General features: G+C 41.7%; 1 protein-coding gene across 4 annotated transcripts in view; it reads left to right on the top strand.

Annotated features, from left to right (window-relative positions):
• INVS (inversin) overlaps positions 1-15,882 on the top strand; it is a 60,530-nt gene that overhangs the window by 28,369 nt on the left and 16,279 nt on the right. For 3 of the 4 annotated variants that reach the window (XM_033169539.1, XM_033169540.1, XM_033169541.1), the window contains 8 exons: positions 1,186-1,359; positions 1,966-2,133; positions 2,591-2,771; positions 3,334-3,443; positions 7,095-7,266; positions 11,999-12,154; positions 13,192-13,421; positions 14,919-15,025. In XM_033169539.1, the coding sequence (XP_033025430.1) occupies positions 1,186-1,359; positions 1,966-2,133; positions 2,591-2,771; positions 3,334-3,443; positions 7,095-7,266; positions 11,999-12,154; positions 13,192-13,421; positions 14,919-15,025 (1,298 nt within the window). The remainder of the gene's footprint in view (positions 1-1,185; positions 1,360-1,965; positions 2,134-2,590; positions 2,772-3,333; positions 3,444-7,094; positions 7,267-11,998; positions 12,155-13,191; positions 13,422-14,918; positions 15,026-15,882) is intronic. The other variant, XM_033169542.1, reaches the window with a different exon arrangement.

The raw sequence follows: 15,882 nt of genomic DNA, 5'->3' as shown, positions 1-15,882 counted from the left end.
ATGAAAAGGATCTAGGGGGTCTTAGTAGACCATAAGCTGAACATGAGTCCACGGTGTGATGCAGCAGCAAAAAAAAAGCTAATGCTATTCTAGGCTCCATCAACAGAAGTATAGTGTCCAGATCAAGGGAAGTAACAGTGCCACTCTATTCTGCCTTGGTCAGACCACGCCTGGAGTACTGTATCCAATTATGGGCACCATAATTTAAGAAGGATATTGACAGGCTGGAATGTACACAGAGGAAGGCGACCAAGATGATCAAGAGTGTGGAGGCCAAGCCTTAGGAAAAATGGATGAGGGAGTTGGGTGTGTTTAGCCTGGAGACAGGCGGGACATGGGTGGCGCTGTGGTCTAAACCACTGAGCCTAGGGCTTGCTGATCAGAAGGTTGGTGGTTCAAATCCCCGCGACGGGGTGAGCTCCCGTTGCTCGGTCCCAGCTCCTGCCAACCTAGCAGTTAGAAAACACGTCAAAGTGCAAGTAGATAAATAGGTACCGCTCTGACGGGAAGGTAAACGACGTTTCCGTGTGCTGCTCTGGTTTCACCAGAAGCGGCTTAGTCATGCTGGCCACGTGACCCAGAAGCTGTACGCCAGCTCCCTCGGCCAGTAAAGCGAGATGAGCGTCGCAACCCCAGAATCATTCACTATTGGACTTAACTGTCAGGGGTCCTTTACCTTTACCTTTTTAGCCTGGAGATAAGAAGACTGAGAGGAGATATATGATAGCCATCTTAAAATATCTAAAGGACTGTCACATGGAATATGGAGCAAGCTTGTTTTCTTCTGCTCCAGAGGGTAGGACACAAACAAATGGATTCAAGTTACAAGGATAGAGATCCTGACTAAACAGTAGGAAGAACTTTCTAACACTAAGAGCTGTTTGACAGTGGAATAGACTCCCTCAGAAACTTGAGGACTCCATTATTGGAGGATGGCCATCTGTCATGGATGCTTTTGTTGATATTTCTGCATTGCAGGGGGTTGGACTAGATGACCCTCAGGGTAACCTTCCAACTCCAGAATTCTATGATTCTAGTCACTTGTCCACAGAACTATAAACTATATATTGCCATTACCTCTAATGATTGATTTTCAAAAATAAGTATTATTACATGTTGGTTTCATTATGCTTTTTATTCATTGAAATTAACTTTATTCTTCCCCTTCCTCGTTACATTGCTTAGGGAAATTATCGGTTTATGAAACTTTTACTTGCTCGTAGAGCAAACTGGATGAAGAAGGATTTGGAAGAAATCACTCCGTTACACTTAGCTACACGGCACAAGAGTCCTAAGTGCTTGGCTTTGTTGCTTAAATACATGGCACCAGGAGAAGTAGATACACAAGACAAAAACAAGGTAAAATCAGACTTGTAACTTTTACTGTCTCTGTAAACCTCTAGCTCCTCTTAGTGGTCTCTGTGTCATCTGACCAGAACAAACATTGGAACTTTCTTTACTGCCAGGGAACTGGTACTTGTGCCCCCCCCCCCCCGAATCAGCTGCACATGCTGTGAAGGGTAGAGACTTAGCATTCACTTCCATGTAGGATCAGCATTTCAGTTTCCCATCAGTTAGCCATCAGTTTTCAACTCACTCCCTCAGACTACTGATTCAGGATTGTCACTTTGAATCAACTCCCTTTTTCATTGTACCAAGTAATGCATAGTGGATATCGTTTTGTATTCCTCTTTCTCATGTCGTTGTATGCTTGGAATGAATCCTCAACTCCCATCTGTGTTTTATGTACAGCATACTTGAGATCATTGCTATGCAGTTGTTCACATCCAGAGACTAAACAGAAGTAAACCCAGGGCCTCTGATAAATGAGCATTCCCTCACTTTCAACCGTCCTCAGTCTCCATAATTTGTAAATTGTTCATATTACTGGTACATGGTTTCTGAAGTTCACAAAAGTAGAATGTTTATTTCCTTTTACTGTTCATCTCTTCTAATTACCCCCAGCAAACTGCTCTTCACTGGAGTGCCTATTACAATAATCCAGAGCATGTGAAACTTCTGATCAAACATGATTCTAATATTGGAATCCCGGATATTGAAGGCAAAATTCCACTTCATTGGGCTGCTAACCACAAGGATGCCAGTGCAGTTCATACTGTTAAGTGCATTTTGGTAAGGCTTTCTTTTCAAATAAATACATATCTGATCTGCTGTACCTTTTTTTTAGTGGCAGTTGTATGTAGGCACCACAAAGAATACTTGGAATCGTTTTAGGGCTCACAGTCAAAAGGGTTGTCTCTGTCACAAGAGACACTCTAACGTCCTTTTGAATGCCTCCCAACTTCACTTATTAACATGGATTCACACTGGTGCTGCTAGATTTGAGAGAGCCCTGGGCAAGGTGCCTTCTTTAAGCCCATTTACCATCCCTCCCACCCCAAGTCAAATTGAAGTCTGGCCAGCAAGCACCTCCCTCTGACTTAATCAAATCCTAACATAATTTTGGGTTTAAATGTCTTGAATGCATGCAGCTTTAATGTAACTTCTTAATTGTAAAACCATCCTCTCTTAGCTGCTACCGTCTCTTATTGCTAATCGCACCTTCTCTACCTGGCATTTTTGCAACTAGGACGCTGCTCCAACTGAATCTCTGCTGAACTGGCAAGACTATGAAGGACGAACTCCCCTTCACTTTGCAGTTGCTGATGGGAATGTAGCTGTTGCTGATCTGTTGACCTCCTATGAAGGTTGCAATGTCACCTCCTACGATAATTTATTTCGAACTCCCTTGCACTGGGCAGCTTTACTGGGTAAATACTGAATGACTAAATTTCTTCTTGGGCATATGTATCAATTTTGTGGAATTCGAATTTCCTAAATTGGAGCTTGCTCCCTGACATAAACATTGAAGGAGTTAGACTGGTGTGAAAGAGGGGGAAACAGGAACATAAAAGCTGCTTTATCCTAACTCTGACTATTGGTCCAGCTTCCTCAGTATTGTCGACACACATTGGCTGGCAGCGGCTCTCCAGTTAATAGGTCTTTCCCAGTTATAGTGGAGTTACTGCTGGTGGGATTACTACACGTTTAGCGATTTATGGCATACCCCCCCCCAAAAGCGTCAGTACGATTTGCTTTCCTCACTAAAAAAAGCTCAACAACTTTTGGGTAGATCACTGCTGTGTCCCCCCACCCCCCAGGAGTAGATTGCAGTCTCTAGGGAGTTGGACGTCCCTGCTAAAACAGATAGGTCCCTGCACTGATGCCCATGCGCTGGTGGAAACAGAGATAACAACATCCTCATAGGATGAGGGAAGAAATCTGGAACACACATAGTGAGCTAAGTAATATGTATTCTGCTCTCTCTTTTAGGTCATGCGCAGATTGTCCACCTTCTTTTAGAAAGAAACAAGTTTGGGACCATCCCATCTGACAGTCAAGGGGCAACACCTTTACACTATGCAGCACAGAGTAACTTTGCTGTACGTGAAACAAACAGGTTATGTTGAAATATCTCTGATTTGTATCGTGGGATGCTGGAGCCAGTGGGGTGACGCTGGCAGGAGCAAAGCTTTGTGGGAAATGGGCTCATTCCTCTCAGTTTTTTTCTCCTGCCTGACGCAGCAGAACGTTCTCCTCAGCTCTCCTCTGTTGGATTTACTTATTTATTTTGTTTATTTCATTATTTTTTCCATTAAAACCTAGTTTTTCTGCCCCTGGCTTCTGACTGCAGCTGAGGCACTTTTTTCCATTCCTGTGTCTTTGGCTACCGCTGTTTTGGCCGCCGCTTGCAGGGTGCAGTCTAGCTTCCCATGCACCACCTCCATTTCTAATTCAGTCACCTCCATTGCTAGGGTCGCCTGTCTTTATTTTCTACAAACTTCTTGTATGGCTGGTGTCTTTGAGAGTGTGCTGGATGCTTGTTGCGCGCAAGTGACTTTGGGCAATTTCTTCAGTTGTCACCTCAGCATCAGGCGAAGCAGTTCCTTCCTGCCTGATTATCCCCCCACCCCACCTCAGTCCTCTCCAATTGCATTTCTTTCAAACGGCACAGTAGTGAGTGGCAAGAGGCAAGTGGCTCGGCAGTAGTATTCTACAGCCTCCCAGTTCCCTGCTGTGGCAACTGAGAACATAGTGGTTGAGTTCATCCACTCCCCACATTTAAACGGCCTGAATAGTTTTAGTTAGCCCTTTAAGGGACAGCTGCATTGCTTCTTCCATTCCTCTTCTGGTTCATGGAGTGACAAACGGAGAGGGATTGTGAGCCTTCCTATTTTTCCTCCTCCTGGTTCACAGGGTGGCAACGGAATTAAGTGTATTGAGTTTCCCTTTCTCTCTGTGTGTGCCTATCTCTTTCAGTTAGATATGGAAATGGAGGATGATTGGAGTGAGGGTTCAGCCCATGAGGAACCCATAACTGTGAGGCTACTTCAAGAGGCCAGCAGCCCCATTCTGCAGCGCAAAATAATGCATGCTCTTGAGTTAACTTCTCAATCAGATAAGGCTACATCTTCCAAGCCAGAGAGTGATGTGTCTTTGTTAACTGACAGTCACTCCTCTTCCAATTTTATGCTAGCTCCTTCTGTTTTGAAGGCTGTAACCAAGGCTGAGCTTGACGCTTCTATGAGTTCTAAAAAGAATACTATCTTGGCAGGCAAGTTATATTCCTTAGACCAGCCTTTCTCAACCTTGGGACGCCAGATGTTGTTGGACTACAACTCCCATCATCCCTGACCACTAGTCTTGCTAGCTATGGTTGATGGGAGTTGTAGGCCAAAAACATCTGGCGTCCCAAGGTTGAGAACCACTGCCTTATACCCTGAGTTCATGGCCTGTATTAAAACCCCGTCTCTAGATAGACGGGTACTAAATCTTCTCAGAATCTGGTTCCCCATGAGGGGGACGCCCAACTCCGTGACATCACAGACAAAAGACTTGAGTGGCAGTGACTTGCTATGGTATGTCTCACCCCATTGGTTCCAGCATCCCACAATACAAATAGAACAATTGGTCTTACCTGAAGTGGAGATTTGGGAGTGGGATGCTGGAACCAATGGGCCCCTGCTCGGATGGAGGGTTATGGCCTGTCATTTCTTTATTTTCCTTACTCACAGATACCTAACACTTTCTTTCACTTCCTTGAGCAGAGAGAGGGAGAGAAATAGGCAGGGAATTTTATTATTTCAGGACTCGGTCTATTCTTGCTGTATGGCAAATCTGAAAAACTGAGGGGAACAAGCCTATTTTCCGCAAAGCTTTGCTCCTGCCTGCATCACCCCTTTGGCTCCAGCATCCCACTCCCAAATCTCCACGTCAGGTAACACCAATTGTTCTTTTTCAAGTCCTGTCACTAATTGGCCTGACTTCTGGTGAAAACACTTTCATACTAAGGTCTGTTGGCAGTGGATAAAAGAACATTTTTAAGAAAACGGAGATTTGGGCGATGTTTATATTCTTATGGTGTGCACACACTTCTTTTGTCACATTGTTACCTTTGATCAAACAAGGTTTGTCATGTCTTTGAAACAGTATGGAAACCCGTTTTCCGTAAGCAAAGTGGAATAAATGTTTACAACAAAAGATAGCAATCCTGCTTTCCAGGTGCTAACTTTTTGAAATAAAAAGCTATTGTCAAATTCCAACTAAGCCAGCTAATTACAGTTGCTCAGAAAAGACCCACTGAAATGAATGAACCCAAGTCCGTTAAGTTGCCCGCCAGGGCACTGCCCCACCCCTCCCCACAGGATTCTACCGCCTGAGGCAGGCTGCTCCCCTCTGTCTCAGGGGCAGGCTGGCCCTGGATTGGGAGGAACTGAGGAATAAATATACATCATGAAATATATCATGTTTTGGTATCCACCCTAAAACTGTCAAGGTCTGATTAAGAAAAGGATCAACCATCTGGTATTGCTGAGAGCCTGAGGGAGAAAATGCATTTTCTCATGAAGTAGAGTAGTTCTTTTACTCCATGATTAAAGAGAAGGTTTGGTGTATCGGATACAGTGTGGGAAGCATGAAACTTTGGCTCAGCTTAAATAACGCTTTTTACCTTTTTGATTAAGGGCTTGTATAGCCTTAAGAGTTTGTTCTGTTGCCTTTTGGCAGGGAAGGAAGCCAGCAGTATTGTGAACATATGTCAAAAGCCAAGAAGTTTGTATGCACATCTACTTTGTGTGCCAGGGAAGTAATATCCAGGACAGGAATTGGTCTTTGGAAAAAGAGAGAGAAAGAGATAAGAGAAGGGAGAGAAGTTTATCTGCATCTTCTCCCATCAAGGCATAGCTTACCAGGGGTACAGTCCAACTGTCTTTCAGTAAAACATGATGACTTCATTGCATATTAACAAGGGAGGGTTTGTTGCTTGCCATACAGTGCAACAAAATGAAACATCTCGGAATCTATTCACACAATATTTTACTTGTACATGTGAACAGTCCTGACCCTTCTCAGGCACGTATCCTGCAGACAAACATAAATGTGTACACGGTGATTATGGAGATGGCTGGTAGCAGTTCCCATCACGTGGTTTATGTGGTACATTTGTCCACCTAAGTGTATAGCTGAGGATGCTTTTTCATGTACAGAACAATATTGTGCGAACCAGTCCTCAGAGAGCTTTAAAAATAAAGTTTGAGAAACTTGTGAAAATTATCTAAATTCAATAAACAGGATGAAGTACAAATGCTGTGGATACATTTGTCATCATGGAGGCTGTATTATACACTTGTATGAATTGCATACTCAGCAGTGAAATACAATAATGGAAGCCTAACAAATTATTTAAAAGGCTTGGTAGTCTTTTTAAAAATTAAGAAAGAGAGGCAACCCACTTATTCACTTTATTAGGAATACTAAACAATTAAGGTTGTTTTTTGTTTTTTTGTTTAAAAAGGAGTGAAGCCTAATAGGCTTAAATAGTGTTGAGGACTCAGAATCCCCCAATGCTCTTTTAATGGCAATATTTCCAACCCGTTGTGAAACTTGTGATGTTTCCTTGAAAGGAAGAATGAAGTTTTCTTGCTTAAGCAAAAAATATTTGCTATGATGTGACAATAGTTTGATTTGTGAACCCTAGAGCCATATATTATTTTCATTTCAATACCATCCTTATTCAGAGAAGATTTGTGGTCTAGGAAACCGTGGAAGCATTTTTGAAGCATCCTTCTGTGAAAGATGATTCAGATCTTGAGGGAAGAACATCTTTTATGTGGGCTGCTGGGAAAGGCAGCAACGATGTCATCCAGACAATGCTGAATTTAAAATTGGACATTGATATCAACATGGCAGACAAATATGGTGGCACAGGTAAGAAAACTAACATACTTTTTAAGTTCTTATAAACTTGGTATAGGTGCACTACTGTTTTGAACACTCATGTATGCAATATGAATTCTAGATTCTCTAAGGGTGCATTGTACAAGATTGTATTCAGCAAAATAGGATGGATTGTAGATTAATCAAAAAGGAGAATAGTTGCTGTAGGTTAATGCTAGAATCCCTCCACCAACTCCCCCCCCCCATCCAAGAGGGACTATTATGTCTTGAACAGCAGTTTCCCTCTAAGCTGCATGGCAAAACTGTTTTGGAAACTGATAGACGTTTCAAATGCAGTCCAGTGGTTTTTTCTAATGGCACTGAGGAGGTGGGGAAAGATTTTTGCATGCAAGCCTTTGGACATAGCTAAGGCAGCTCTTTAGAACCTGGTCTGAAAATTTTAAAAATGTGATGATAAATGGAGATAAGGTTTACTAACTAAACTATGACTGGTTGATGTACAGAATCATTGGATATACAACATGAACATGGCCATAAACCTTTGGGTGGCCATAAACCTTTTTATGGAATAAGTATAATGTAGATATGATTAATGATTAAATGAATGTTATCAACATGATGGTGATATTAGGGATGAAACTTTCTGAATCAAAGAATACCCCCAGACCATGGGCCTGCTCCAGAGGAACTGCCGTACCATCTAGAGCAGGATGCACACCAAATTCGTGGACACAGACACTGCTGACCAATAATGCTACCCTCTTTTCACGATTGCACTTCAGTTTGTTGGTCATTAGTACTGTTTCCAGAAAGCAATTTAGAATTGATACAACTTCACCTGGTTCAGATAGAATAGAAAAGTAGAGCTGGGTGGTCACCTGCATTTTGATGGCACCAGGTTCCAAATCTCTGGCTGACCAAATCCAGTGGCTTCACACAGAACATTATCAGATGCTTGTTCTTGACATCTCATTAGAACCTGCACTACATGTAGTTTTGAAATCATGTCTTATCCTCAAAATGCCTTGCAAATTTGTCACAGCAGGCATCAGGTTTGTGATAGCTCTTGGCTGTGACTCAAAAGTTAGCAGCTCCCTCACAGCTCTTGAAAGTTCTGCTGACCTGCTGAGGAGTAATGGGACATCCTTATACTCATGACATTTGGAACCCCAAGGGTCAGTTGGTTAGGAGAGAGAGAGAGAGAGAGAGAGAGAGTTTTGTTTCAGTTAGTGTACTTGTTATGGTAGTTCTGTGTATGTTTGCTGAGTGAGGGAAGTATGACAGTGTAAGGCAATTGTATCTGCCTACTTTATTAAACAGATTGTTTCCTATGCTTATGTATTTAGTTATTCTTGAAAACTCAATAATTTTTTTTAAGCTGCTGGACAGTTGCTCAATGACACAATATTGGTAGCGAAGTGAGCCAACTTTGCTGCCATCACTGTCACATGGTAGATTCAATTATGTTCTCTTTACTGTGTTTGGTTGACCTTGCTGTGAGTCTTGCACTCCATCTGTCATCCAACTGCTTTGTAGTTCAAAGTTCCACAGAAAACCACTGAACTTTGGACTTCACACCACTGGAGAGGGTGCCGTGGAGCTGTCATGGCTCTTTTCATCTCACCATTCTAGTGAGACCATAGCTTCAACAGGAGCACCAGCAATGTCAGATTCCACAAGTTTTCCACCAGAGCATAACAAACTATTCCTCTACCTCTGCAAGGCGAACAGTCACTTCCTGTCCACGTTTGACTAGAAAGTAATCTGTTAACTCCCCCTGCAGCTGGAAAACAACTATCCCCCTCTGTGGCAAAAAAAACACAGCAAGGGTATGCCTCATGATGTATTGAGACAGACCAATGGCTGTCATGGCTTCATGAAATCCTGAGCTGGCCCTACTATGGCAACCACAGAATAAATATTGAAGTTCCCCAGAACTACAATCTGGGGGCACTCGCAACACCACATCTGTGATCACCTTTACAAGGTCACACAATGCAGAAGGATGGACGTTACACCAGCAGAATCACCATTCCATCTCTGTCTCTCTATCTCTCCTTTTAGCATTAACAACTTTTCAAAGCTAGTACCTAAGCAAACTGGCTTTCTGGCAAGGAAGATGGAACTCCTGTGGAGGATGGCAACTCTACTGCCACTGTCCTCTTGATCCTCCAACCTGTCTTTCTACCTGAGCCGATACAGCTAGGTGAACCCAGGTCAGCCCAGTGTGTCCATGCCTTAGTAATGCATGCCAGATAAGTTGTGTCATTCACAATTGTCATGATTGTGATTAGGCCACTTCCATGGGTGTCAATCCATGAGATAGGTAGGTGGACTAGATCACCATCTAATGTCTGAAGACAGGAAATGCAAATAGTGCTGAGGAGTGCACAGCCCCTTTGAGTCATGCCTTCATCCAGGATAGATTTCTTAGTCTTTGCTTCACATGCTATTTTCTCTTATGGTGCATCTTGCATTTCCTGTTAACGCAAGGAATTGACATTTTTTCTCCTTGTAGATGCAAGAATGAAGGCAGCTAAATACTGGAAACTTCCTAGAGCCCTCACTAAATTGGGATGACATGAAAGAAAATGACAAGTGTCACTAGTGGAGAAACTTGCCCACCAGAGCAAACCTTTCATACATTTAGCAAATCAATATTTATTCACAAATATTTGGTTGTAGTTGTTGATTAGTTGTTTAGTCGTGTCCGACTCTTAGTGACCCCGTGGACAAGAGCACGCCAGACACTCCTGTCTTCCACTGCCTCCTCCAGTTTGGTCAGACTCCTGTTGGTAGCTTCGAGAACAAACACTGTCCAACCATCTCGTCCTCTGTTGTCCCCTTCTCCTTGTGCCCTCCATCTTTCCCAGCACCAGGGTCTTTTCCAAGGAGTCTTCTGTTCTCATGAGGTGGCCAAAGTATTGGAGCCTCAGCTTCAGGATCTGTCCTTCCAGTGAGCACTCAGGGCTGATTTCCTTCAGACTGGATAGGTTTGATCTTCTTGCAGTCCATGGGACTCTCAAGAGTCTCCTCCAGCACCATAATTCAAAAGCATCAGTTCTTCGGCGATCAGCTTTCTTTATGGTCCAGCTCTCACTTCCATACATCACTACTGGGAAAACCATAGCTTTAACTATACAGACCTTTGTCGGCAAGGTGGTGTCTCGGCTTTTTAAGATGCTGTCTAGGTTTGTCATTGCTTTTCTCTCAAGAAGCAGGCGTCTTTTAATTTTGTGACTGCTGTCACCATCTGCAGTGATCATGGAACCCAAGAAAGTAAAATCTCTCACTGCCTCCATTTCTTGCTCTTCTATTTGCTAGGAGGTAATAGGACCAGTGGCCATGATCTTAGTTTTTTTGATGCTGAGCTTCAGACCATATTTTGCACTCTCATCTTTATATTATTAATTATTAATTAAATAATTAATATTATTAATATTTGGTACTCATCGATTATTTTTCTCAACCAACAATTGGCTATACAAGGACCACCTTGTGTGCACAGCAAGCTCTAGAAAGTTTGCTTTTAAATATTTTACATGTGCTGGAGTACACCAATGGAAGGTCCCACATTGTTGGTAATCATTAACATTTGATGTGTTGGTACTTGATTTATGCTCCCCTCTTCCAAACATGTTGATGTGCGGAACTTGCTGACGCTTATTTTCGCTTAGCTATTCTTCTCAAATGCTTTCCTCCTCAGCCAAGCTCTCTTACTGGAATCAACCTCAATTAAAATAAAAGTGTTTGGGGAGTGGCAAGCTTCAGGTGCACTCCTATCCAACCCTTGCTTTTAAAATTAGACACACTCTCTTGGGGAAGTTTTACTGTTTAACCACACAGAATTTCCATAATCATGTCTCATTTTAAATTTGGAAGAAGTTGGGCTAAAGTATATAATATACAGCTGCACATGTTTCCAAAAGGGTCTGGGATACGGATGCTATGAAATTTGCTTAGTTGAACCCATACCTACCATTGCATTTATATGGTTTCTTGCATTTGAGTCCATTCAATTCAAGTTTTAATAGAATTGCAAGACATTTGTTATTGTCTAGCAAAATGATACCAAGGGAAAAGAATGTCGATTAGTATCGTAGGAGCAGCACAGGGGCAGCTTTATAACTTTGCCGTCACTGTATACAATGGAGAGGGATCTAAGTGTTGGTGGAACAAAGGTTTCATTGTGACCAGCTGGCTGAAGAATCTCTTCAGTCACTGTGACTCCCTTCAAGAAAAATTAGCTTACTAGGAAATACTGAACAGAGGCTTGGAAGCAAGTTGCCTGCGTCAGAATGAATGATGGAGGGGGAGAAACCAGGCCTTGCTGACATAGCTGCTCCTTTATTTAAATGTATTGTTGCAAACATCTCATGCATCAACCAGTTGAGTAGTTTACTGCCTTGTGCTCCACAAGTGTAGTGCTGAAAAACAGGACCTGGAATGTACAGTAGGGTCAGACCATGCAGCCAAGTTCCTGCAGCAGGTGGCATTTTTGCCAGACTTCTTTTTTTTCTAAACATCCAGTAACCCGATTACCAGATTCTTTTCACCAATGTAACTTAAACTGTTTTGTTAGCTAGTGCAATTTATTTAGTGATAGTATTAAGGACGCATAGGCTGTATGCATAGATTAAAAAATAGATGAAGGTGAGCGTAAATAACCCCTTCTTGCCATGGTGTTTAAATTTTGTTGCATTCACAATTCTGATTGCTCTCCTCTAATTTTTACATGCCCTGTTTCTTGTCCATCTTTCAGCATTGCATGCTGCTGCCCTTTCTGGCCATGTCAGCACCGTGCAATTGCTGCTAAAACACGATTCCCAGGTAGATGCTGCTGACGTCATGAAGCACACTCCCCTATTCCGCGCCTGTGAGATGGGACATAAAGAAGTGATACAGACTCTTATTAAAGGTCAGCTGTGACACATTTATAGACTTGTTCATAGAAACACTGCTGTCTTCGGTTTTTGAAATGAAATAAACAGTAATGACAGACAAGAAGAAAGTGAATCCCCAGTTGGCACAGGAAGAGAGGTGAAAGAAGGTATTTATCGTGCATCTACATTGAAAGATCAGGGCAGGAAAATTAGATCTTCCACCAAAATACTTCCTAAAGCTACATTTGAGGTAAATTGGGATTATGCTGATCCTTTAGATTGTTAACATTAGATTAATGTGGAAGACGTTGCCTCTGAGCTTTTCATTGGCTATTTGTATTTATATGTCATGTTTTAAAACTGAGAGGGACAGTTTGTCATTGAGCCTTAACTTCACCCAAAGCTAGTTTTGGAATTTGTTTCTGAAAAACTCCCTCTCTCCATCAACTCCCATAAATAGTATTGGAATTGGCTTCCAGCCAGTATTTTTTGGTTAGGCACTCTTTAATTCTAAAACGTTTTTCTGGTCTTTGTCTAATGGGGCACAAATAGGCAGATCTTCTGTCATTGTGTTAGATGTAGTGTTGCATTTTTGGAGCCAACAGGCAAAGCTCTGTATACTCTACTAAAAGAAGTTGACAGTCATATACAATCAAAAATTCTTCACCAAGAAAAACTGAATTTTATATAAATCAAGGAAATATGGATAGTTTAGCTTATTTTGTAGTTGTTACTATTTACCTAGTTAATTTTGATTTTTTCTAATCATGGAGAAGAAGAGGAGCTATGAAGCCCCAACCTCTGGAAATCTCATTCAGCTACTCTGCTGGCTCTGAAATTTCAGCAGGTATTGCCCATATGCTTTCAAGAGTAGCTTCCAAGCCCATGTAGGTTAGAAACATGTCTGTGTTTTAAGTAAGACCAGTGTTTTCAGGAAGCTGAATTCTGTGTTGCTGTGGAATTGTGGCACTCCTTTTAGACTATTTCCTGTGTTTTGTACAGTTTTATAAGCTGCTGCTGGAATCAGGTGGCATGCAGCATTGGCTAATCAAAAAATCTATTATTGTTGCAGGAGGAGCAAGAGTTGATTTGGTTGACCAAGATGGCCACTCTCCCTTGCACTGGGCAGCTCTGGGAGGAAACCCTGATGTTTGCCAGATATTGATAGAAAATAAAATAAATCCAAATGTACAGGATTATGCAGGTAGAACCCCATTGCAGTGTGCTGCCTACGGAGGCTACATTAATTGCATGGTGGTGCTGTTGGAGAATAATGCAGATCCAAATATTCAAGATAACGAGGTACATGTCTCCTTTTTTGTGCCTTTGTAATATGAGATCAAAACAGTGCCATTGAATCTTGCTTTTTCTCACCACTGTTAGAGATAACTTGTCTTTGTGTTGTTACCAAAATGTGAATATGACCAAAGATGGCATCCCCTTGGGGATTCCCGTCCCCATCTCATACTGTAACATTGCATGATGGACTTGCCACGTGAACTGAGGCAACCTCCTAGTGAATTTTCCTAGCCACCACCACCAGTGACTTGGGATGAGAATGATAAGGATGCTTCACATTATGTGCAAATGGTAGTGGAAAACACAAATGGAATGAGTGCCATTCAGTGACCAGGGGCAGTTTCATTTGTTTGTGCCAATATTTCCCCTAGTTGCTGCAGCCACAATATAGGCAGGGCTGGCCCACCCATGATGCAGGCTGAGGCAGCCACCTCAGGCAGCAGAGCCCAAGAGGCAGCAACCCCCCACCACCACCATTGGCACCCTACCCACCCCACTGGCAGAGAAGTGGCAGTGGTGGTGGTTTCTGGTGACATCATGTGCACTCCATGAAATCTCATGAGATCTCACCTGAACCCACCATCATTGCACTGCCTTTAATAATAAGTAGGAGAAGGTTTTTTAAAAAACAATTTAGACAAGCTAAGAATTATATTCAGTTTTTAATTAGTTACATATTTTAATTTTAAAGGCACCATCTGATGAAGAGCATCTGAGCTCAGCACACCAGAATCTGATGGTTTCTGCTAGAAGATCATTGATACCCACTTGCACATAATTCAGTTTGCAATTAATATAATCCTTTGAAATTAGCACCAGCAGTTCTCATTGTCTGTTGGGAGAGAGACTGGGAAAATGTGTTCTTTAATACTCCCCAGCTTCTCAGCAGCTTTCGATACCCTCAACCATAGTATTCTTCTGGAGTGGTTGTCCAGGTTGTCCATTTTTTGATACTCCTCGGGTGGCAAAATGTCTTGGGCTGGCCCTGGTTTTACAGGTGAAACTTGAAAAATTAGAATATTGTGGAAACGTTCATTTCTTTCAGTAATTCAACTTAAAAGGTGAAACTAATATATGAGATAGACTCATGACATGCAAAGCGAGATATGTCAAGCCTTTATTTGTTATAATTGTGATGATTATGGCGTACAGCTGATGAGAATCCCAAATTAACAATTTCAACTTTGGGGTTTTCATCAGCTGTACCCCATAATCATCACAGTTATAACAAGCAAAGGCTTGACATATCTCGCTTTGCATGTCATGAGTCTATCTCATATATTAAACTCCAGTAGCTAATGAAAACAATTACTTACATAAATGGACTTTTCCACGATATTCTAATTTTTCGAGTTTCACCTGTATATATATTCAAAATAGTGTGATTTGAATGTTTGCTATAGCGCTGACGTACCGACAGATAATTTTTATATTTGCACTGAAGTCTCAGAATGTAAAGCAATTATTTTACATACTTTTCATCTGCCCTACTGATTATAGGGAAGGACAGCATTACATTGGTTGTGCAACAATGGTTACCTTGATGCTATAAAGTTGTTGCTGGGATTTGGTGCTTTTCCTAACCATATGGAGAACAACGAAGAAAGGTATTGAATAATTTGTCTACTATCTTTATGTTCCTTCTTCTTGTTTGTTTAATGCAAGGTGGTGTAGCATTATTGCAGATTAGGAAGCCACTGATTTGAATTTTGCCCCTCATGATTTTTTTTTTTAATGTTTCCTCTTCCATTGGAGAAGAGAATTCAATTGGAGAATCAATGGGAGATAAAATGGAGGGAGGTACTTGGATAGGAGTGAGTCTCAACTTCTCTCCAATTTGGGGGTCTATTGAGGGACCAGAACTGCCTTGGGTCCTTCAGATCCTTGCTGTTTTCCCTGGGTTTTGGGGTGAGAACTGTATTTGCACAAATTATGTAAAGCATCCCAATATGACGATTGACAGCCTGATTCTTAGATTTTAAAGTCATGTTATGCAAGTTGAGATTCCATGAGTAACCTTTCATATGCAAAATATTCTCCTGGAAGCAGTGTGATTAATGATAAAAAAGAGGGCTAAGCAGACCTGTACTGTGATAAAATTAATTGACCACATTTTAGATTGGAACTTTAAAAACTATTAATTGAACTAGACAGCTGTAATATTTATAAACAAATATAAATGTTTATAGATGTTGTTTTTCAGAAGAAGCCATTCCAAGACTTAACTTGGATCTTGACATTCAAATCTCTTTGTGCTCTCTTCTTTGTCTTATAATTTCTATTGGCATTTCAGTTTGAGACACTCTGATCTGACTATCAGCCAATCACCATGTGGCAAGTCCAATTTGGTTGGCTTTGTCTCTTTTCTTCTGTATTTTCCTGTATTGTGTCCTTCCTGGTTACCATCAGGAAGAACTTTAATTTGACCATCTTGTGCACTGACACTAACAGTTCAAATTGATGT

This window comes from Lacerta agilis, chromosome 14, assembly GCF_009819535.1.
Source record: "Lacerta agilis isolate rLacAgi1 chromosome 14, rLacAgi1.pri, whole genome shotgun sequence".
Classification (NCBI taxonomy): Eukaryota; Metazoa; Chordata; class Lepidosauria; order Squamata; family Lacertidae; genus Lacerta; species Lacerta agilis.
Note: the sequence above shows the minus strand (reverse complement) of the source record. Positions and strands in the feature narration are given on the sequence as shown.